We start from the raw sequence: 25376 nt of genomic DNA, 5'->3' as shown, positions 1-25376 counted from the left end.
AAGCAAGCTGAGGAGTGAAATGTGCTACTGTGAGCCTCTCCTGGCCTTTTCTCCTATACTAAGGCCTTATTCACACGTCCGTACAATTTGTCAGTAATTGTGGATCTGCAATTGTGGACAAATTTAGATCCTATTGGTTTTTATGTGCCTCCGGGCAAACAGTATATTTGCTCTCCTGATTTTACCTTCTTTGTGACCCCCTCCCCTTTAGACTCAACTATTCCTTCCACAGGCAAGTTATCATTGTTGGACCAGTTAGAGACACAATAACACCATTGAGTTCTCATACTACTTGACAATCCAGTCACATGACAGAAAGGAGAAGGACTGCCTGCTTGACTCGAGTTGCACTACTTTTACCATCACAGGTCTTTTTAAGCTATCAAGGGAAATAGAAAGTTTGCAATTTCCTGTTTGGTTACAGGCCCCATGTGGAAATTAAAGGCTTGTGCATCCTGTAAGTAAATTAAACTAATAAACATCGCAGATTGCTTCTTTTTTATTTCTAGACTAGACAACTGAATTATAGGTGATTCAATTTTGTTATGTATTCATGAATTATAGAGCAGACATGCTTACATGAGAATGACTTAATTTAAGACTTCTCCACACAATGGTGTACTATTAATGTGCAAACTGAGGAGCTGTGCCTGTGCTATCCATAGTGAGTGTCATCTGTAATATACAGGTGACCCCCTACAGCAATGGCTGGGATCACAGATATATCAGGTCATAGAAAGTAAGTGATTTTACAGAGAGCCATTGGAAGCCCTGGAATGTGATCGCAAGATACCAATGGGTCGGCATGGCTCCAGGTCCTTGAGTTTATTAAAGGACAACTCGAAGAGGGGAGGGGTGTTTCTAGAGAAAACCACCAAGGCCAAAATCAACACAAGAAAATATTACTTTACTGAAAGAGTTGCAGATGCTTGGAACAAACTTCCAGCAGACGTGGTAGGTAAATCTGCAATAATAGAATTTAAACCTGCCTGGGATAAAAATATATCTATCCTAAGATAAAAAGAAAGTAAATATTAATAGGGCAGACTAGATGGTATAAATGGCCTTTTTTACCGATAACCTTCTGGTGTGTAGGCCTTTTGCACTCACTTCATTGTATATCACCAAAATATTATTCCTTCACACAAGTAGTAAGTTTTTAAAATCTTATTTCAGATTACTTTATAAGAACAAGCGAATATGAATACAAGTTGATTTTTTGGTAATGACAGTTGTTCAAAAGGATTAAAATGTCCACCCTTAACCATCATGCATTCCCATCCAAATAGCAAGCCTTACTCTTGTATTGTAGTATAAGGAATAAGCCTTCCATTCCAAAAGCACTCAAAGATTGGTCTCTTCCCTCTTGCCTCTTTTTCCAAAATCAAGCAATCTTCATCATCGTAGTCATCAAGGTCTTCATTATCTCCTAAAATATTATGACATAAAAATCTGGTAACAAATTTAAATTATCTACACGTAAGCATTATGGTTTTGGGCATTAAAAATGTATAAAACTGAAACTACATTAACCATAGGTATTGAGTCATTAAAAATAAAAGAATGATGTGGCTAGTAGAATGAACATCAATGACAAGCAATAAGACTCTACTAATTCCAACCTCTTCTCTTATTTACATTTTTCAAAACAAATATATTGACTTACTTGATAAGAAAAATGGGTCTGCTGGATAAGTTTCTTTGTCATAAAGAAATGGATGATAGCGTATTATTCCTTCAACTACACCTTCTCTTTCAACAAGAGCTTTAAACTCAAAGCTATCAGCAGCAGCATTAATATACAAGGTCTGCATGTCATCATTGATATCTTGGAGGTTTAAAATTTTTGTTTTTTTTCCTTTTTCAACTATGCGAACCTGTAAGGAAGTTAAACAAGACTTCAAGTACTAATAGGTTAAACATTAATGACAAATAATTTATGCTATTTTTTTTCCACTTGAATGTGGCCACCCTTAAAGTGGTAGTGCGGAAGTAAACATTTATTCACAAAATAACACACATTACAAAAAGTTATACAACTTTTTAATGTGTGTTATGTAAGTGAATGGCTCCCTTCCCCGTGTTCCCCCCCACCCCGGAAGTGTGGTGCATTATACTCAATGCATTACTGTCGACCCCCGGCCGCCATCTTGGGACAATGACGACATTTTCGGGAGGCCGGTCGAACCGCTCCAGCCGTCCCTCATGCCGGCCCCCGTCTGCCACGTCATCAGCTGCTCAGCCGCGTTTGGCTAAGCATAACCTGCTGCCACTAGGAGGCGCTGGCACTAAGAGAGAAACAAAGGAAGTGACTCCTCCTGAGCAGGATATACCCGCCCACAGGCACTGAGCGAAACCAGTTTGTACCAGAGCAGTAGGAAAAGTGAAGAACAGGTAAAGTAGGAATAATACTAAAATGGAGAAAACCACCATACCAAGAAAAAACCCAAGAGGAAAATGGGTGGGTGCTGTGTCCTCCAATGAAGACTACTAGAAAGAGATTTTACGGTGAGTAAAAAAATCCTCATTTCTTGTGCGTCTTATTGGGGGACACAGATACCAAGGGACGTCCAAAAGCAGTCCATGGGGTGGTAAAGATAACCACTAGACAAAGGAGCTTGGTGAGAAGGCACCACCGAGACAGAATAGCACCAACACAACCATCAACTACAAGAGTAGGAAGGAAGCTCTTGGTAATAAAGCAAGTGTTGATGGTGAATGTGTCCGAGAAACCCCTACAGATCCACTGCAAAGGAAAAAAGGGGTCCAGTCTCCGGAGCAATGTGCTGCACTGCAGACAGAGTGGGTTGTGGCCATCCAGGAAGCCAGCAACATAATGTAACCTGGAGCTGAACAAAACTGTTGGCTAAATGTGCGGGGGGGGGGGGGGGGGGGGGGGGGGGGGGGGGGGGGGGGGAATAGACGCTCAGCCAAGTAGGCGACGAAAGGCGGCAGGGACCTACCTTGAGTTAGAACACAAAAAAGGCACCTGCTGGAACAAGGACAATGCAAATACAACCATGACGGGAGAGCCTGGAAAGTGTTTCATGGCGCATAGAGGCCTAAGGCATCAAATAAAGGAGAAAGGACTGAGCGTCTCTCATACAAAGTGCAAGAAGAGATGCAGGAGAAGCTGTATCTCTGACCATGGAGCTGGGAAGAATGACAAGGTTGGAAACACCAAAGGCCTAGGAGTACAGTCACCACTGAGAAGACAAAGGTCAAGCACAAGAGAAGTATGGCAATCTGGAGGAAGCCATGACCTATGACATGAGTGACCCCATCTGGGAAACCTATACATATGTTAATATGAAGAATGAAGCTTTTCAAACGTTACACAGTTCAGGGAAGGAAGGAGCAGGGGGAAAAAAAAAACAACAATCAAAATCTTGTGTAAGTTGTCCTGGAAGGAGTACGGTAATACCTGGTACTCAGCAGTGCCCGACAGAAAAGAGAAACAGAGGAAAAGCATCTCCATGGGCTGTTCAGCCTTAGAAAGAAGAGCGATCATGTAAAACACACTGCACTAAGGAAGAATAGAGGTGCTCAAGAGAGCATGGAGACTCAGAAGAGGTCAAGGGAAAGGCTGATGGGCATGGGAGCTGTCACAGGGCAATGGATACAACAGGTTATACATAGACTAAAGTCTATACGTACACTACAAACCCTAGAAACCCCAACACCTCAAAAGGGAGCCCTAGGCAATTGGAAAGGCTAGAGCCAGATGCATTCTGGTGGACAGAGCAACAGAAAAAACCAAGAGGGCGTTGACGGTGAATAAGAAAAGATGATTGAGAAATGGCAACTTGCCAAACCAAAGTAAGTCTGTCAATAATGCGGTAAGTGTGGAGACAATAGAACCTTAATTAAGTAGGGCCAGGCATGAACACCCCTGTTTGCAAGGAGAGGAAACCTTAAAAGGGATGAAGATCCCGAGGACTCCATTTGGAAGACAAGATAAGGGAAGGGCACTGTGAGCCCCAGCTGAAGAGCATGGCAGGGCAACAAGAAGAACAAGGAAGTCAAGCAGGAGCGATCACAGACACCAGCGAGGGCCCGAAACCCACACACGCCTGTCGGAAGAAGCAATTTTGGAACAACACTATTCAGAGAAGGTAACCGGAGGATACTTATTATATTAAATATTTTGTCCTCGTGGAGGAGAGAAGGGCTGCTTGAAGATTTCCTTGCTGAGAGGTAAAAAAAAAAAAAACCCACCCCAGGATAGGGGGGGTTATGCAAAACACTGAACTAAGAACAAAAATCCATAGTCCGTATGGCCAAGCAAGGACACTTGGAGAAGCAAGACCTCAAAGAGACCATACACCTATCCTGAGGGCGTCAGAGAAACAGTACAGGCATTAAATGGTAATCCCCACCCTGTGAGACTGCAACTGAGAGAAGAGTAAATACTCAGCATGTTGGCCATAGGCAGATGCAGGAGGAGAATTCCTAAAGTAGCACAGTGACAGTCATGTGGGACGTTCATGTCCTACATACACCAGGGGTAGAAGAAACCCTAGACTGTTGTACCTGAGGAACCCAGAGGCCTGACTTTACCCAGATCAATGAGAAGAGGCAATGTGGCTGGTGCTGACCGAGGACAGCTACATAAAGTAGAGGACTTAGAGAAAATAAGACTAAACCTTGCTGAGGACCATCTGCAATGTAGCAGAGGGGCAGGGTCTAAGCAATACCAGCTGTACTACTGGGGAACATCCAGCAAGACAAATGCCAGTAAGTGGCCGTTATGCCCAGATAAAGGACAAAAGAAACAACCGACAGAACCAGGATGAAATAGAGACTGGATCTGTATGCTGCCGGCCACTCAGAGGACCAGAATATGAGAACACAGTCACCTGAGTCGGGGGCAGGTAAAGCAGGAGGATTCTGTACCATGTGAAATGGGACACTTTGCAGGATGCTCGGGCTTTAGAAAGAATACAGACCAAGAGGAATACAACACGGATATTGAGGGAAGGTAACGAGACTGGTTAGTGGTAACATGTAGAAGACAACATGGGGTAGTAACAAGTTACCCTATGACGATCCCCTGATGTGACAGGCACAGATCATGGAAGCCCTACAAGAAGAAAAGGTAATATATAGGGTAACCAGCATACAAGAGATGCAAATTCCTGGACTGGAAGCAGGTAAGGTGCCTGGTCAGACATGTAACTAGACATGTAACAGAGGTCTACAGTGTGTGCTCTGTGAGCAGGGAAAAGATAGGACTGTGTCCCAATGTAAATGAGAACTGGATACGAGAAACGCCTAACATCACCAGCATAGCAAGTGAACCTGAAGAAGGTGTATTACATCGTGTAACAGAACACCCCAATCTGTGCACACCTAACTACAGGTAATGCAGTTGGATCCGTATGATGCAGCGGAGGGCAAAGCTATGAATAACCTTGTACCATCACCTGGGAGGGGGTAACATGTCCAGTTCTATGTCTGTGACATCATGCAGTAAAAAGGGCCAGGAATCCATGCCATGAAGGTAGGGCCAGGTTATGTGTCTGGTGCCGTGTCTTGCATGGAACTCCTTGTAGCAGAGGGTTCTGCTCAGAACACAGTAATACCACATGGTAACATGTAATGGTTTGGTTCCATGTCCTGCTTGTTACACTATGTAGCAGAGGGTTCTGCTCAGAGCACAGAACCGGGTAACGTGTCTCATTCCGCGTCTTGCTCGTGACCCCATGTAGCAGAGGGTTCTGCTCAGAGCACAGATACACCACCTGGAACGGGGTAACGTATCACAGAGGGGTCAACCAGCACCAAAAATGCTTGATCTGCAGACCAAGGGCTGTTGCTGGAACATTGTATGGAACATTAGCCATAATAAAACCTGAATCAAGCCTTTTTTATATGTAATGATGTAATAACCAGTAGGTGGCAGGTGAGGCACAACCATTGCCCCAAGCTGCTGAGAACAGGAAGCACAGTGTGTGGTAGCTCCATCAGGAGACCACGAGGCAGGGGGAGGGGGGAGCAGCATCCCACAGTGCAGGCTCTGGAGAGAGTCAAAAAGAGGGGATGCTGTCGACGCACTGCACCCGAAAAGGGGTGGGGCATCCTACAGTGAAGACTCCACAGAGAGCCACAAGTAAGAATAAGATGGGATGGGGGGCGAAGTTGGATGGGGGGCGAGACGGGAAGGGGCTGTGCGGATAGAGTCCGCAGAAAGGTGACCAGATAGTCAGACTGATCTGAGGCCATGGTGTCCCGTTGCCGGCCGGTGGCAACTGAGGGTAGACAGCCCATCCATATTTATAGTCTGCTCCCTGGTCGCATAGTGGGGGGGGATCAGGGTGGGTCTAGATTACCCACTGTGCCCGAGAATCCATAGGATCTAGAAGGAAAAAGAAAATCTATCTAACTAAACATGAAGGAAGAAACTGGTCTGGAGAACCCAGACCCGTGTCTGCCTTCTACTGACACTAAGCTTAACTGGTTTAGCTCAGTGCCTGTGGGTGGGTATGTCCTGCTCAGGAGGAGTCACTTCCTTTGTTTCTCTTAGTGTCAGCGCCAACTAGTGGTAGCAGCCTATACCCATGGTATCTGTGTCCCCCAATAAGACGCACGAGAAATGTGCATTTCCCATAATTAATGTAATCTAACTTTCCTTAAGTAATAACATATTAAAAAAATACTTTTGGCCGGACTTCTCCTTTAAGAGTTTTTGAAATCAAAGAGAATCCCAGTAGTCAGACCCCCCTGCAATAAAACACTTATCCATTATCCTGAGCACAGAAGAGAAGTTTTAATGGTAAAGTGACCCCTTTCATTTTTGTTCAAACACAATACTACATACTACTACTGCCTGGATACAGATAATTGACGAAAGGGACATGCGGCATGCGAGGCCCCATCACTGTCACATGTCAAAATGACAGGTATCTTTTTAAACAAATTGGCATATATAGGATTCAGTAAAGCATAAATTAATGTGTTTTTAAAGGGGTTTTCTGGACAAGGAGGGTCTCTTGGCTAATGCCTGCAATTGGAACTAGAAAGAGGAGCACCAGGACAGGGACTAATCACTGAACCACTGGTCAAAACACCTTCGCTGACCAGAAAAATGATACTGTAGCCTGCTAAAGATATACTGTAAGGGTATAAACCCACACACCGTATAAGCAGCGTATTTACTGCTGCGATACGCAGCAAACACGCAGCAAACACGCAGCAAATACGCAGCAAATACGCAGCAGAATAGATATAAATAACTGAACACAGCATCAAATCTGTACCAACAAATCTGCTGCGTATTTGTTGCGTATTTGTTGCGTATCTGCTGTGTATACGGTGTGTGGGTTTGTACCCTAAACTAACAAAGTATCCCACACTAGTACAGCTCCAGCACCCCAGTCTGCACAAGTGCCTGTGTTTACTTGCCCTGATGATAATGCATCCTCCCTGTTTCTCTGATGACATTGTAGACAAACAACATCATTAGTGGTGGAAGGGCAGTGTGTCATTAGGGTAAATGAACACAGACATTGGAGTGAGTAGGAAGAGTATGGGCTAACTTATTATTTAAAGTTTAAATAAATCTTTACATTTATTATTTAAACTTTAAATCACTTTAAATATATGGTATACATAATACATAAAAATCAAGAAATCTCCAGAACTTACTTTTAGCTAGACCACTATCCATCCTGTAGTAACACAACAGTTTACACTTTTTGGTGTAAAATGGATCATTACAAATACATCCTTTCATTTATGTGGTTACAGACACAAAAAATGTACACCTTACACTGTACATGTACTGTCCATGTAATAACTAAATACCTCAAGGTCAATACTGCTAAAAGGTGTGGTTCCTGGTTCCAATACATGTCCTTTTGGCCCATGAATATAGTAATGGTAGATATGCCTGCACACACACAAAAAAAACACACACATTTGCTTTAACACAGGAAAAAACACTAAGTTGAAGACAGATAGGTCTTAAAAATGTGACAAAAGTTAGTACTGGTATGACCCTACTCACGCTAGCTGTGTGACCCAAAGATGATGACAATTTTTTAAATACTGTATATGCCCTTGCTGAACACCAGTTACAATAATTGCAGTAAAGCTTTCTTTGTCAGTCTCCTCCAAGATAAGGTTACATAGAGTCTTATCTTCTGTAACATGTGAACAATCTGTGGGCTACAAAAAGAAATTAGGAATACTGTTAAATTACATTAGATACATTTATAGAAACATATGACTGTGAAATGTTTAGAAAACAAGCGGAATGTTCTATGAATGGGCTACATAGCCGTTAAAATTGCTAGTGTGCCCTCAGGGTATGCCATCTATATTATATCAGCACAAGGCCAACTCCTGGCACTCCCACCGATAAGCTGTTTGAACAGGTATTAGTACCCATGCAAACGCTGCATCTGCTTCAATGTTTACTTCTGCAAATCTGTTCATACTTACACATGCTGTGCAATTTGTAGCAGCAGTGCAAGGTAATGCAGCCCACACAAGTGAACAACTCAATGCTGCAGTTGCTTGCACAGACACTAAAAATAGAATAGCCTATGCAACCAAAAGGGAATAGACAAAGTAAAAGGAATGTGTCACCTAGATTTTCTTTAACTAGTTAAGAGTCAGATACTGAGGCATGTTCTTTCATTCTAATCTATTTCTGTTTTCTGACTTATTTTTTTTTTATTATTTTACTTTCTTTACAATGATATGGGAGCTGCCATCTTGCCTGAGCTGTTTTAACAGCATTTGGTAACATGTTTTACAGCAAGCCTCATAAGCAAAGATGACAATAGACAGACATTGTCCCCTTGAGATGAATGTAAAACATCACTGAGCATGCTCTGTGACCTTTAAAGAGGTCATTCCACAGGGAGCTGCTATTTGTGTACAAATCACTTTAAAGCGACTCTGTACCCACAATCTGTTCCACCCCAAACCACTTGTACCGTTAAATAGCTGCTTTTAATCCAAGATCTGTCCTGGGGTCCATTCGGCAGGTGATGTAGTTATTGTCCTAAAAAACAACTTTTAAACTTACAGCCCTGTGCCAAACTGCTGTGGCCTAGAGTATCTGTGCCCTAACCTTGCACCACCTCTTCGTCCCTCCTTCCCACCCTCTTCATCATTAGGAATGCCACTGGCAGGATTTTTCCTATTCCTCTGCAGTAAACACTGCACAGGTGCCTTAACGATCCAGCCCATGTGCAGTGTTCTCACAGCTGATGAATAGGACACAATCTGCGTGGAGCACTCTTAATGATGAAGAGGGCTGGGAGGAGTGATGGAAAGGTTGTGTCAGCCTAATGCACAGACACTCTAGGCCACGCCAGTTTGGCACGGAGCTGCAAGTTTAAAAGTTGTTTTTTAGGACAATAACTGCATCACCTGCTGAACGGACCCCAGGACAGATCTTGGAGCAGCTATCCTAAGGTACAAGCGGTTTGGGGAGGGCAGATTGTGGGTACAGAGTCGCTTTAAAGCAGCCTCCTTTAATCACCACATATAGAACAGGCAGTCTCAGCTTAGTTTTAGCCCCAGTGGGGATAATGAAAACTGCAAAATATCAGGATTATTTTATAATATAGATAGAAAAATGGAAAATTAGAAAAAAGTCTGCAAAAATTCTTAAAATCATTATTTATACAAAAGATCATTTTCTGATGACACATTCCCTTTCAACAATGAAGAGGCTGCATCACTTCTTTGAGCAACTGATTGCCAGGAGTCAGACTCCCTGATCTAATATTCATTCTTGGCTTATTGAGGATAGGCTATGAAGTTCTAAAGGCTGAATAACCCCTAAAAAGATAGGCAAAGACTTATGCACTAATCATACCTTTCTGTTTCTTATATAGCCAGCATAAATAGATTCCTTATTCCTCTCTTTCTTCTCAAAATCTTCTTTGGAAATGATAAATTCATGGACATCTTGGGAGTCTGATGTCTTTGAGATAATCTTGAAATAAGTAACATCAACTCTTAGAATTTAAATAAACATTGAACACCACAAAATAACATACTATATAGAATTTAGTATTAGTATTTTTTTCAGTAAATAATCAGGGCATATCACATCACATGAAGGTATCTTCCAAAAGAATAAAATGACCAAAAAGGGACAAAAGGCAGGAGGGGCTGAACTGAAGAGGGGAGGGTTTAGAAAAGGCCGATTAGCAAGGAATTGCAATAGTCAAGACAGGCATGAACCAGGATGACAATAAGAGTTTTAGCCGATTCAATAATAAGGAAAGGACTAATTCTACAGATGTGTTTCAGGTGCAGGTAACAGAAGTGTAAAAGGGATCGAATGTACGAAGTGAAAGACACATCAAACATAACCCAAAGACAGCAAGCTTGCTGTCTAGGGGTTATTATTGTACCAAGGAGATTAAAGCGAATTTACCACTTCCCGTAATAACATTTTTTTAATATGACCTGGCCGGCACCGGCACGCAGACCCTGGTGGTGCCTTCCATTTTTCAAACCGCTGCCCAGCTCCCACCATCTGTGCCGGTTTCTCTATATGCAAATAAGGACGATAAGTGAACTAAAGACAGCACAGCAATTGCCAGTGCGGCTCCTCCAGAATAAAGTCTGGCTGCGTCATCAAGGGGAGGGGATATTGGTGCATTGGGGGTCCTGGGCCTCCAGTGCACTGAACGGCACAATTAGCATAGGGAGAAATCGGGGCAGGGAGTGGGCACCAGGTAGTGGTTTGAAAACTAGGCAGCACCACCAGGATCTATGAGCTGGTGCCGACTATGTCATATAAAAATAAAAATTATTACAGGAAGCTGAACATTTAATTTCAAATGTAAAGTGTAAGGGTACTATTACTTGGGACGATTATCACGCAAAAAATCATTATATCCTTTAAATTTAAACTATAGTCGTCCAGTGTAATTGCAAGCAACGATCGAAAAATTGTTCACTAATCAATCAATGTCATTATACATTGTTTATTGTTTTGCTAGAATCAGATGAAGTAAACAATCGCAGTAAAGATCGTAACTAATGACTATTGTTCTGTGTAATATGGTGAACGATTTCAGGTTAGCCATAAACAATCTCATTTGCGATCGTTTATCGTCAGTCGTTAAAAAAACGCTTTGTCCAATAGGACCCTTAGTCTTAGTCTGCCCTAAACTGTTATACATCACCTCTCCATGCTCTCTACTACCCTCTGCTTTCACTTCTGGTGCCGCGGCTGCAGCTTCAAAACAGCCTGTCTGAGCTGCGGCCAGTGATTGGCCAGGAAGCAAGCAGAGGACAGAAGAAGACCGGGAGCATGGGGAGGTAACGTATAACAGTGTATTCAATAGTTAGGTTGGCGGTCGATGATTTTAGGTCCAGGCCTAAATGACACGATCAGCTTATGATCATTGTCATCACAAGGAGTGATAATCCGATTTGTTCGATTATCGATCTGTGTAATAGGGCCCTAAGGGGTCAAAAAGTTTTCAGAAAAATAGTGGCTTAGGTAGGAAAATTCTGTATTTTCTATATATATAGTATTTACATATATATGTAAATTAAATGCATCCATTGTTTAAGTTATGCAATCAACATAATCACTTCAATCTCTAAAGGACACATTCTAGTCCCTTGCAACTAACCCTGGTGCATGCTCGGGCACAGTTACTGAGCTACACATATGTCACTTGTGGGGCTCAACTTTAAAGATAAAAGATGCGCGATCATAATACGTGCGTGGAGATGAGAAGAAAAAAAATAATTTAAATTTTAATAGTTCTTTAATTTATTCCAATGTCATTGTTACAGGCAGAGAATACAGTGCGCTGTGTGGGTGGGACCACAATAACATGATAAAGTACTACAATTAATTCAGTAACACAATGAAACTGCAATGTGTGAACACAGCCTAGATCAGGGTTTCTCAACCTGGGGTACGCGCCGCAGCTTTCTGCATCAATGAACCTAGCTAGGACATATGCACAAAGGAGTGGCAGCCTCAGAAGGGAGGTGGGAGGTTATCAGTGCAGAAGCTGATAAGAAGCACAGATGTCCTGGTCGTTAACCCTATCAGCTCCTGCACTGATAACTGTCCTTCTGAGGCTGTCGGCAAGCTGCAGGACTACCAGTGTGTGGTCAAGACCAACAAGCCCCAGCCTCTTTTGCTCTGCTCCTCGGAGCCTCCCCTGTCACAGCCAGCAGTAATTCATCACTGGCAGCAGAACAGGAGGAAAGGGAGTGTGATTCCTGAGCACCAAGCAATCCGTAATAGTACGTCCCAGGGCCCCTCTCATTGGGTCTCCTCGCTCCTCCCTCTCAGACTGACAATCTGTCAGCTGGCACCCCCCCCTCCCCCAAAAGCAGTGCACAAGGTTCTGACACTTGTATCCAGGACCTTGTGCACAGCGGCACTCTAAGAAGGTCCTGATGCTAGGTATTATCAGGACGCTCTGTGTGCACCATAAGCTCCTGCCCCTAACCTAGGGCCCTTTAACCTCTGGTCTGCCAGAGGCTGCACAGCATAACTGTGTCATGCAGCCAGTGGCATGATGATGTCACAAGATCTACATGGCAGCAAGGAGTATGTAAGTTTAGGTCCCTTACCTCTTATACAAGGGGGTTGGGGAGGGGGGGTATCAAGGGGAAGGGACGTTACAGCCTACCTACAAAACTAATATGAGGGCCACGAAGGAAACAACTCTTTTTTGTCTTTATTTTTTTAGTCTCCTACCTCCCACAGTAAATCTGGTGTCTTTTATGGTGGTATCAGGTCTGGTATGGCCGTGTTATCTAGTCACAGTATGGCAGTATTAGTCAGGTCAGGTGTGGTGGTGTTATCCAGTCACAGTATGGTGGTATTGGTCAGGTCTGGTGTTATCCAGTCACAGTATGACGGTATTGTTCAGGTCTGGTGTGGCAGTGTTATCCAGTCACAGTATTGTGGTATTGGTCAGGTCTGGTGTTATCCAGTCACAGTATGACGGTATTGTTCAGGTCTGGTGTGGCGGTGCTATCCAGTCACAGTATGGCGGTATTGGTCAGGTCTGGTGTTATCCAGTCACAGTATGGCGGTATTGTTCAGGTCTGGTGTGGCGGTGTTATCCAGTCACAGTATGGTGGCGTTACCCAGTCACAGTATGGTGGTATCAGGTCTGGTATAGGGGTGTTATTCAGTCACAGTATGGCGGTATTGGTCAGGTCTGGTGTTATCCAGTCACAGTATGTTGGTATCAGGTCTGGTATGGCAGTGTTATCCAGTCACAGTGTGGTGGTATCAGGCCTGGTATGGGGGTGTTATCCAGTCACAGTATGGCGGTATTGGTCAGGGCTGGTGTGGCAGTGTTATCCAGTCACACTATGACGGTATTGTTCAGGTCTGGTGTGGCAGTGGTAAATGCTATTACCTACCAATCTACAAATCTTGTGGTGAGAATTCTACATGTAGAGAAATGCATGTGGCCGAAACCAGGCTCCCCGAGATGGGGCGTTTTCAGATTTAGTGCCTAGGGCAGCAGCAGCTGTTAATATGGCCCTGCCAACCTACCTACCTAATATGTGGGAGCTAGCTACCTATGTACTTTATATCAACTTACCTAACATGGAGGGAACTTACCCAATTCTGTACTTCATAACGTACCTACTAATGTAAAACTAGAGCGGTTACCTACAAAGGATGCCTACCTGCCAGGGAGACTACCTACAGATGGAATTAGCTACATGGTTAATAATACTGGCTGTGGACCTTCCGGCACAGACCTAACAGGGCTCCAGATGGCGACCAAAATGGTCGCCAATGCGACCGACATTTTGCAAATGGCGCCCAGATTTATTAATCTGGGCGCCATTTGCGACTGGCCCCGGCGGCGGCGCGCTGTCTCTTTAAGATGCGCGGCTGATGCCGGGGGTGTCCCATCCTATCCCCGGCAGCGCGGCGCATCAGTGAGCTGCCTGGGGCCCTGACTTCCGGCACAGGAAGCGCACGTCAGAGACGCTTCCTGTGTCAGAAGTCACAGCCCCGGCGTACAGGGAGCTCACTGACGCGCCACGCTGCCGGGGATAGGACAGGACCCCCCCGGCAGCCGCGCATCACCCGGGGACAGCGTCCGAAGAAGAAGAGGATCGCCGGGGGAGCGGGTTGTCAGGTGAGTTTGTGTGTTTGTTTTTTTTAAATATTGCTTAGCATAGAGGAAAGGGGGGGGGGGGCTTTATAATGGGGGGGGGGGAAGAGAAGGGGGGCATCTATAATGGGGGGAGAAGAGGGGCCATCTTCAAGGGGGGGGAGAGGGGGGCATCTATAAGGAAGGGGGGGAGAAGAGGGGGCATCTATAAGGGAGGGAGAAGGGGGCATCTATAAGGGGAGGGGGTATCTATAAGGGGGGGAGAAGAGGGGGCATCTATAATGGGGGGGGGAGAAGAGGGGGCATCTATAAGGGGAGGGGGTATCTATAAGGGGGGGAGAAGAGGGGGCATCTATAAGGGGAGGGGGCCATCTATAAGGGGAGGGGGCCATCTATAAGGGGAGGGGGCCATCTATAAGTGTAGGGCAAACTGGCTGCAGACACTGGGAGATAGATATATGCACAATTATTATTATCAGGGCCCCTCAGGTGTCTGTATTGTAGGGGGTCACTTGCATTAGTCACTAGGTGAGAGATATATCTATCTATATACACATCTTGTGGGGGTCACTATGGCTGCAGTCATAAGTCTAGCTCAGTATGTATAGACTGTTGCAAGCTTTTAAAGGGAACCTGTCACCCCCGGTGCCGGGGTGACAGGCTCCCAACCCCCGTTAGAACCCCCTTTACTCACTTAATCCCGCCTGGTCCCGCTTCTGAAGATGGTCGGGTCACGGAGATCTCAGCCGCTGCAGCCCGACGCTCATAGAGAATGACGGAGCGCTGGACTCTCCCGTCATTCTCTATGAGCGTTGGACTCATCTCTCAGCGCACGCTGGGCTGCAGCGGCTGAGATCTCCGTGACCCGACCATCTCCAGAAGCGGGACCCGGCGCGATGAGGTGAGTATAGGGGGTTCTAACGGGGGGTTGGGAGCCTGTCACCCCGGCACGGGGGTCGACAGGTTCCCTTTAAGTTCAAGTTCAGAAGAGTAAGCCTCATTGAAAGGCTAGCCAAGTGCAGCTGAAGTACTGAGTCAGACTGTATATGGTTGTCAGACTGGATATGGTTGTCAAGTTGCAAGTTTCCATGTTGAACGTTTTCAAACTAAGAAAAGAGAGAATCTAAAGGAGGAGGAGGAGGAGGAGGCTGCTGCGGCCTCTGCACACAGTAAGGGAGGAGGAGGCTGCCGCGGCCTCTGCACACAGTAAAGGAGGAGGAGGCTGCTGCCGCGGCCTCTGCACCCAATAAAGGAGGAGGAGGCTGCTGCCGCGGCCTCTGCACACAGTAAGTCCCATTTACCATAACATTAATTTTACATGGTTTCAAATGTTGGCGACCAAATATTCTATTTGGCGCCTAAATTTTTCAGGTTAGGAGCCAATGGCTCCTAGGTAAATTTTTTAGTCTGGAGCCCTGCCTAACTACTATAAAGATGGGGGGGGGGGGAGAGGAGCCTAACTACTTTATGGATGCAGAGGGAACTAACTAGTAAATCGGGAAAAAGAGAGGTGCCTATATTGTGTGCATGGCAAGTGAGACATTAGTACAATATGGATGCACAGAGGGCTAGTAACTATATGGGGGCATAAAGGGGCCTAACAACTATATGGAGGCAGAGAGGGAGCATTGAACTACTATAAAGAATCACGTATAAGAGAATGCCTAACTATTATATGAAGGCACAAAGGCAGTTAACTACTATATGGGGGGCACAAAGGGGGCAATCATCTATATGGAGGCACATGGGGGTTTATCTACTATATGGGGGCACAGATGGGGCCCTTTCTAGTATGTGAGTGCATAAAGGGTGCCTTAGTACTATTTGAGCACCCACATTGGGCCTAAATACTACATGGGAGCACAAAGTAGACACTGTTACAGTGTGAAGCAGCAGAGATGAGGTTATTAGAGGGGACAAAGAGGTGAGGATGGTGGTTCTGTAGAGTTGCGGCAGGGAAAAGTCTTTAAAGGTGTTGCCCCCCACTCCATTTTTTTTTTCTTTTAAATCAACTGGTGCTAGAAAGTGCCAGAGACTTGTAATTTACTTCTATTAAAAAAAAAAAAAAAAATCCCAAGTCTTCCAGTACTTATCAGCTGCTGTATGTCCTGCAGGAAGTGCTCTCTGCTGTCACCTCTCTCCATGTCAGGAACTGTCCAGAGAAGCAGAAAACCCTTATAGAAAGCCTCTTCTGCTCTCCAGACTGGACAGAATAGCACTTTCTGCAGGACATACAGCAGCTGACAAGTACTGGAAGATTCAAGATTTTTAATAGAAGTAAATTACAAATCGCTGACGCTTTCTGGAACCAGATGATTGGAAAGAAAAATCTTTTTGAAGAACAACCCCTTTAAGATGCCCAGATAGGGAAGAAAAGGAAAAGTGAGCCACTCTGATCAGAGAAGACAGCCCCTGTGAGATGTCACTTGTGAGGCACTGGATGAAACTGCACTGTAATAACTTATATGGTGTGCAGAGCCTGTGTACAAAGTATCTACCTCTATATGGGTCAGTGTATGAGTGGGATATTGGTCTTTATATAATGGATTTTATTTAGTAATAAACTACCATTAGTGGCATTAGTAATCATAGTGGTCAAGGTATGGCAATGATATTTCTTTCTTATATATGGGGGGGATACCTAGCTAATGGAATAGACGGCTGCAAGGGACATACCTGGCTAGTGGAATATCCGGCTGCAAGGGGCATACCTGGCTGCAGTGGGCATATGTGACTGCAGGGGCATACCTAGCTGAAAGGGGCTGCAGTGGGCATAATTGGTTGTATGTGTCATACCTGACTGAAGGGGGCATAGTGGGCTGTATAGGGCATATTGGGCCTTAATAATGGCTACAAGGGGCATTATTACTAGGGAAGGTGGATTTATTATTAGGGAAGGGAGCATCATTACTGAAAATGGGAGGGGGGGGAATTATTATTTGTCATCACTTGAGCATTATTACAGGGTCCTACAGGTCAATCACATTGTTATGGGGCATCTGGGAATCAATTGCTGACTGAGATTTTATACATAATCTTTGGCTGCAGTGTGATCTCAGCCGTAGGGCAACATTTCTAATCAATTGCATCCTTGGGGGTACTCGGCTCGAGCATCTTATAACATGGGGGTACTTGACTTGAAAAGGTTGAGAAACACTGGCCTAGATGTTCTGCAACAGATTTGGGCGGGGAATGGGCAGGGTGGAGGGCGGTAATGAACAGCAGAGGGAAAGCATTGCATTCTGGAACCTGTAGTACTGTGTACAATTGCTCAACCAGGAAGTACAGCCATGAAATACAGAACAAAACCCCCCAGAGCAAATGGATTTTTGGTAGTTTCAAAATGGGGTTAGACAGGTAAGCAATGCCATTTGCATTTTACATCTAACTAGAGTTCCCCTTTAAAGTCGTGTGCTTCATTTCACTCATTTTCATATTTTAAAGGAAAAGTCCGGCCAAAAATATTTTTTTTATATGTTATTACTGAAAGTTATACAATTTTCTAATGTACATTAATTATGGGAAATGGTCATATACTGCTATTTCCCTTAATTTAGTGTATCAGGAAGTGTTAGAATTATCTCAGAAGCAGTGACATCACAACGAATGGTGTAATTCCTATGGAGTGTCCAGCAGGGGGCGCACTATATATAGAAGTCAACGAGTACCATTGACTTCTATATATAGTGCGCCCCTGCTGGACACTATTGGAATTACAATGGATGTGTGTAATATACAGTATTTTTGATTGAATACATTTATGAAATACTTTGGGGAGCAAGTGTCCTTGCTCCCCAAAGTATTCCATGAATGTAAGCAATCAGTACATCACAGTAAGCCCGCCGAACCGCCGCAGCTACCGAATGCCCACCGCTCTGGACTACACTCAACAACTACTCTCCCCACCTGCTCATAGCATGAGCAGGTGATGGGAGTGTAGTAGCTGGGTTATATCTCTGAGATCGCCGCCGCTGATGCCGCGCAGGGGAGCCGCTCATCACTGCAGCCATCATGCACCTCCGCTCCCCCCCTCATGCTGCTTCTTTACTCTATCTGATGGCTGACTCCCTGCCCGGCCGCCGGCACGTGTAATCGGAGAGCGGCGGAGTCAGCCATCAGATAGAGTAAGGAAGCAGCAGGAGGGGGGAGCGGAGGGGAATGATGGCTGCAGTGATGAGCGGCTCCCCAGCGCGGCATCAGCGGCGGCGATCTCAGCGATATAACCCGGCTACTATTCTCCCATCACCTGCGCATGCTATGAGCAGGTGGGGAGAGTAGTAGTTGAGATTGCCGCCGCCGCTAATGCCGCTCAGGGGAGCCGCTCATCACTGCAGCCATCATCCCCCTCCGCTCCCCCCTCCTGCTGCTTCCTTACACTATCTGATGGCTGACTCCCCGCCCGGCCGCTGCTCACCGATTACACGTGCCGGCGGCCGGGCGGGGAGCCAGCCATCAGATAGAGTAGGGAAGAAGCAGGAGGGGGGAGAGGAGGGGCATGATGGTTGCACAGTGATGAGCGGCTCCCCCTGGGCGGCATTGGCGGCGATCTCAGAGAAATAACCCAGCTACTACTCTCCCATCACCTGCTCATGCTATCAGCAGGTGGGGAGAGTAGTAGTTGAGTGTAGTCCAGAGCGGCAGGCGTTCGGTAGCGGCGGGCTTACTATGATGTACTGATTGCTTACATTTATGGAATACTTTGGGGAGCAAGGACACTTGCTCCCCAAAGTATTTCATAAATGTATTCAATCAAAAACACTGTATATTACATTTACATACAAATCCATTGTAATTCCAATGGAGTGTCTAGCAGGGGTGCACTATATACAGAAGTCAATGGTACCATTCGTCGTGACGTCACTGCTTCTGAAATAATTCTAACACTTCCTGATACACTAAATTAAGGCAAATAGCAGTATATGAGCATTTCCCATAATTAATGTACATTAGAAAATTGTATAACTTTCCATCAGTAATAACATAATAATAAAAAATATACTTTTCGCCGGACTTCTCCTTTAACCCCTTAAGGACAGAGCCTGAAATGGCCTTAATGACAGAGACAAATTTTATGAATATGACCTGTGTCACTTTATTCATTAATAACTTCGGGATGCTTTTACCTATCCGGCTGATTCTGAGATTGTTTTCTCGTGACATATTGTACTTTACATTTCTGGTAAATTGGATTCGATACTCATAACGAATCTTTATGAAAAAACCCCAAATAATGTGAAAAAATGTGAAAAAATGCATTTTTCCAACTTTGAGACTTTTTTGCTTATACAGAAAGTGGTTATACCACATAAATTATGTATTAAATAGCATTAGCAACATGTCTAATTTATGTTGGCAGCATTTATTAAACGATCTTTCATTTTTTTTAGACAATAGGAAGCTTAAAACATTAGCAGCAACTTTCCAAATTTTCTGTAAAATTTCAAAATCAGATATTTTTAGGGACCTGTTCAGGTTTAAAGTGTATTTGAGGGGCCTGTATGTTAGAAAGCCCCACAAAGCACCCCATTTCAGAAACTGCATCCCCCACACTCTGCAAAAGAACATCCAGAAAGTGTTTTAACCCTTTAGGGGGGTCACAGAAATAAAAGCCAAGTGTGTAAGAAATTTGAAAATTTCAATTTTCTGTGCAGAGATTTTATTGTAATCCAATATTTTTCATAATTATAAACCTATTACCAGATAAATGCACCCCAATAATTATTGCCCCGTTTCTGCAGTTTATAAAAATACCCCATATGTGGCCCTATTGCGCTATTTGACGCAACCACAAGCCTCAGATATAAAGGAGTGCCTAGTGAATTTTAATGGCTCCGTTATATTTGGTAATTTCTGACTGTACCACTTCAGGTTGGCAGAGGCTCTAGGGTGCCAAAACCTAAAAAACACCCCTAAAGGGACACCATTTAGAAAACTACAACCCTCAAGGAATGTAACAAGGGGTGCGGTGAGCATTTGGACCCCACAGGTGCTTCGCAGATTTTCCGAACAATATGGCGTGAAAAAAGAAAAATTTATTTTTTACACTAAAACTTTGTTCTAGCCTTCAATTTTTCATTTTCTTAAAGGGATAAGAGGGAAAGAAAGACACAAAATGTGTAGCGCAGTTTCTCCCGAGTACGGAAATACCCCACATGTGGCGATAAAGCGCCAAGGGGGCGCAGGAAGAGCCTCCAAAGGGAAGGAGCGCCAATTGGCTTTTGGAAGCTGAATTTCACTGGAAAGGATTTCAAGGGCCATGTCGCATTTACAGAGCCCTTGTGCTGCCAAGACACTGGAAACCCCCCACAAGTGACCCCATTCTGGAAACTACACCCCTCAAGGAATCTAACAAGGGGTGCAGTGAGCATATGGACCCCACTGGTGACGGGCACAAATGTGGAACAATGTGACGTAAAAGTAAAAAATTTCATTTTTTCACTTTCATGGCACAAATGTGCCCGTCATCAAGGGGTCCATATCCTCACTGCACCCCTTGTTAGATTCCCTGAGGGGTGCAGTTTCCAGAATGGGGTCACTTGTGGGGGGTTTCCAGTGTTTTGGCAGCACGAGGGCTCTGTAAATGCGACATGGCGTTCATCATCCATTCTAGCCAAATCCAACCTCCAAAATCCAAATGGCGCTCCTTCCCTTCGGAGGCTTGCCCTGCGCCCACATGGCGCTTTACGTCCACATGTGGGGTATTTACGGACTCGGGGGAAATTGCTCTACACATTTTGTTTTTTTTTCCCTCTTTTAACCCCTTGTGAAAATGATAAATTCAAGGCTAAACCAACATTATAGTGTAAAAAATGTAATATTTCATTTTCACGCCACATTGTTCCACATTTGTGCCCGTCACCAGTGGGGTCCATATGCTCACTACACCCCTTGTTACATTCCCTGAGGGGTGTAGTTTCCATAATGGGGTCACTTGTGGGGGGTTTCAACTGTCTTGGCAACACAGGGGCCTTTTGAATGCAACATGGCCCATCGAAATCCATTCCATCCAAATTTAGCCTTCAAAAACCAAATGGCGCTCCTTCCCTTCGGAGGCTTACCCTGCACCTGCATGGCGCTTTATGTCCACTTGTGGGGTATTTCCGTACTCAGGGGAAATTGCGCTACACATTTAGTGTTTTTTTTTATCTTTTAGCCCCTTGTGAAAACGAAAAAATCATGACAAGATTAATGATTTAGAGTAAAACTTTTACAAAAATTACACTAAATGTTGGTCTAGCCTTGATTTTTTTCCATTTCCACAAGGGGTTAAAAAAGAAAATGAACACAAAACGTGTAGGGTAGTTTCCCCTGAGTACGAAAATACCCCACATGTGGGCATAATGTGCCATATGGGCACAGGGCAAGCCACCAAAGGGACAGAGCGCTATTTAGAGGCTGGAATGGAGGATGGAGGCCACGTCGCATTTTACAAAGCTCCTGTGCTGCCAGGACAGTAGAAACCCCCCACAAGTGACCCCATTCTGGAAACTACACCCCATAAGGAATCTAACAAGGGGTGCAGTGAGGATATGGACCCCACTGGTGACGGGCACTTACGTAGAACATGTGCCGAGAAAATAAAAAATACAATTTTTTTCATTTTCACGTCCCAAATGTGGCCGTCACCAGGGGGCCATATCCCCGCTGCCCCCCTTGTTAGATTCCTTATCGGGTATAGTTTCCAGAATGGGGTCACTTGTGGGGGGTTTCTACTGTCCTGGCCGCACAGAGGCTTTGTAATTGCATCCTCTAATGGGAATAGCGGCCATACCTACTTAGCTGGGGAAAAGGGACAATTCTAATTTATTTGGGGGTATTAGGGCAATTATTAGTTTATAAGGTTGGAAATGACAGGTGTCCATCAAATTCAACCTGTGTTGATCCAGAGGAAGGCAAAAAACCCTCGTGAGGCAGACGACAGTAGCCTCATCACAGGGGAAAAATTCCTTCCCGACTCCATAATGGGGATCAGAATAATCCCCGGATCAACGTGACCCCTGAAATAGGAATATGGGACAGAATTTAGATAATGTAGAACTCCGATGACGTGTGGTGCGCCTTGAAGCAATCCAGTATGCAGATCAGGTGATCAGGACAGGTGTCACACTGGAAAATGGTGTCCTTCCTGATCCCCCTGTTACGCCACACTCTGCACTTCTTCTGGGGTCTCCATTTCTCCAGTGTGGGGGACGTCACCTGGAAAATGTTGTCCTGGTGCGATACGGGGTCCTTCATATCCAGAAGCGCTGGGTCCGCTCCATGGCTGCTAAATATTAGGGCGCTATTACTACTTCTGATATGTTCGGATCGTGCCGCAAGCTACAGTAGCTCGGGCAGCGAGGGACCGGAAGAGGGGGTGCTGGTATAAAGGTTATCCCCGTACAGGTGGTGACCTTTATCCAGCTGTGGGAAGATCAGTTCCCAAACGATCTTCCCACTAACTCCGAGGATGGGGAGGGACATCTGGGGGCTGGATTCGGGTGTACCTTCCTACATACACTCTAAGGGTACGTGCACACTGCGGAATCGCGACAGATAACCCTTCGTGCATTCCGCAGTTGGCACCCGCCGGCGGAGTGATGCAGGCACGTGTCTCCACACGTGTCATAGACTCCATTCTATGCACGGGCGGATTCCTCTCTCCGTCCAACGTATTCATTCTTTGGATGGACGATGGAATCCGCCCATGCAAAGAATGGAGTCTGTGACACGGGTGGAGATGCGCGCCCGCATCAGTCCGTCGGCGGGTGCCAGCTGCGAAATGCACAAAGGGTTATCCTTCGCCATTCCGCAGTGTGCACGTACCCTAAATCTGTAAGAGTACCCTGAGGTACGCTCACAGAGTTTGTAGAATTTCATGCCATACCGTCATCTCTTATTGGGACGGTACTGGCGGAAAAGACGTGTCTGGGGGGCAGCGTACGCTACGCTACCCCCAGACACGTCACTGGATGATGAGGAGGATGAGGATGAATGGAGGAAAGAAGGATCCCCCCCATTCATCCTCACTGGCTGTTTCGGTGTCAGAGGCAATAATAACGTATCCCTCTGACGCCGAAAACACCCTGGGGGTCATCTTTAAACGGGGACTAGTATATGGGGTATGTAGTGGTGTAGTGTTAAACTTTATTCAATGTAGTGTGGTGTAATGCAGTGTTTTTTACGTGTTTTTTTTTTACAGTAAGTATAAAAAAAACCTCGCCAACAAAGGCGTTGCTGATAAATGCCGCACTTATGTGCAGCACTTATCAGCAGACCGTGGCAGTAGGATATAGAAAAAAAACACCCTACGCCAAAAAGGAGGAGTTGCTGATTAGCAGCGCACTTTCGTGCGATGCTGATCAACACTCAGCGGCGATAGGGTGCGGAAAATAGAAAAAAAAAAAAAAAAAAAACTTTTTCTACATTCTGAATATCCCTGTAGCTGCTGATAAGTGTATTACACATATCAGCCGCTAGGGGGCAGCAGAGTGCAAAATCCGGAAAAAGACGAGGCTGGAGCCGAAAATAGCCGAAAAAAGACGACGGGGACCGCCGGAAAGAGCCGAAGACCGAAGGAGAAGATGGAGGACGAGGCGAACCCGGAAGACGACGATCAGGACCCCGGGACAGGTGAGTAATGTACAAATACCTGCTCTGGACCCCTCAGCTACCTAGCTGAGGGGTCCAGAGCAGGTATTAACTATTTTGGGGGACTCTGATCGCCGTGCCACCGGGCCAATCACCGTGAACGGCCGGCCGGCCGTTCACGGCGATCGGGCCGGTGGCACCGTGACCACCATTACTTTTTACAGTAATGGCGGTCGGTGCCGTCCTCGGACAGCACCGACTGCCATTTTTTTCCGGGTCATCGATGACCCGGAAAGGTTCCGATCGCCGCTATTGGCTGATCTAAATTGATCAGCCAATAGCAGTGATCGTAAGCACGGGGGGTGTTAACCCCTCCCCCCCCATGCCGAGAAGCTAAGATGGCCTGCTATGATTTATAGCAGGCCACCTTCCCCGATCGCTGTGTGCGAACACGCAGCGATCGGGGAAACATCGGGCGTAAATTTACGCCCTGATGCGCTAAGTACCAGGGCGCGAGGGCGTAAATTTACGCCCGATGTCGTTAAGGGGTTAAGGTTAGGGCTATAAATAAATATTTTTTTATAGCATATGCTGGTCTATTCTTTGGGAACATTATTGTATACACTGAATGTACACCACAGACTTGTCTTATCCAAGAATTGTTTGTGTTCATAATTTAGTTAATAAAATATTGCTTAAAGTAGAGATCCGTCAAAATTTTTTATATAACCCTTTAAGGACGGGGCCAATTTTAGTTTTTTCCTCCTTGTGTTTAAAAGGCCATAGCACTTGCATTTTTCCACCTAGAAACCCACATGAGCCCTTATTTTTTGCGTCACTAATTGTACTTTGCAATGACAGGCTGAATTTTTGCATAAAAAAACACTGTGAAACCAGAAAAAAATTCAAGTGTGGTGAAATTGAACAAAAAAAAGCATTTCTTTTATTTGGGGGGTATTTGTTTTTACGCCATTCGCCCTGGGGTAAAACTGACTTGTTGTGCATGTTCCTCAAGTCGTTACGTTACGATTAAAATGATATATAACATGTATAACTTTTCTTTTATCTGATGGCCTGTAAAAAATTCAAACCATTGTTAACAAATATACGTTCCTTAAAATCACTCCCTTCCCATGCTTATAACGTTTTTAACTTTTGGTCTATGGGGCTGTGTCAGTTGGTCATTTTTTGCGCCATGATGTTTACTTTGTATCGGTACCTTGATTGCGCATATACGAATTTTTGATCGCTTTTTATTACATTTTTTCTGGATTTGATGGATCCAAAAATGTGCAATTTTGCACTTTGGGATTTTTTTTGCGCTTACGCCGTTTACCCTTGCGAGATCAGTAATGTGATTAATTAACCCCTTCGTGCTGCAGCTAGTTTGGGCCTTAATGACCAGGCTAATTTTTCAAAATCTGACCTGTCTCACTTTATGCTCTTATAGCTCAGTGATGCTTTAACGTATGCTAGCGATTCTGAGATTGTTTTTTCGTGACATATGGCACTTTATGTTAGTGGCAAAATTTGGTCACTATTTTGTGTGTTTTTTGTGAAAAACATCAAAATATCATGAAAAATTGAAAAAATTTGCATTTTATGAACTTTGAAATTCTCTGCTTCTAAAAAAAGAAAGTCGTAGCACATAAATTAGTTACTAAGTCACATTACCAATATGTCTTCTTTATTCTGGCATAATTTGGTAAACATATT

At 44.8% G+C, this 25376-nt stretch overlaps 1 protein-coding gene across 1 annotated transcript in view; it reads right to left on the bottom strand.

The window, feature by feature from the left end:
• Nucleotides 1–25376, bottom strand: part of SMCHD1 (structural maintenance of chromosomes flexible hinge domain containing 1) — a 164461-nt gene that overhangs the window by 110246 nt on the left and 28839 nt on the right. The window contains exons 7-11 of the mRNA XM_069957726.1: nt 9836–9955; nt 8009–8169; nt 7807–7891; nt 1667–1877; nt 1300–1429 (exon numbers count right to left, since the gene is read on the bottom strand). Of these exons, the coding sequence (XP_069813827.1) occupies nt 1300–1429; nt 1667–1877; nt 7807–7891; nt 8009–8169; nt 9836–9955 (707 nt within the window). The remainder of the gene's footprint in view (nt 1–1299; nt 1430–1666; nt 1878–7806; nt 7892–8008; nt 8170–9835; nt 9956–25376) is intronic.

Source organism: Dendropsophus ebraccatus, chromosome 2 (assembly GCF_027789765.1).
Source record: "Dendropsophus ebraccatus isolate aDenEbr1 chromosome 2, aDenEbr1.pat, whole genome shotgun sequence".
NCBI classification, from domain to species: Eukaryota; Metazoa; Chordata; class Amphibia; order Anura; family Hylidae; genus Dendropsophus; species Dendropsophus ebraccatus.
The sequence above is the reverse complement of the archived record's forward strand: the minus strand, read 5'-3'. Positions and strand labels throughout refer to the sequence as shown.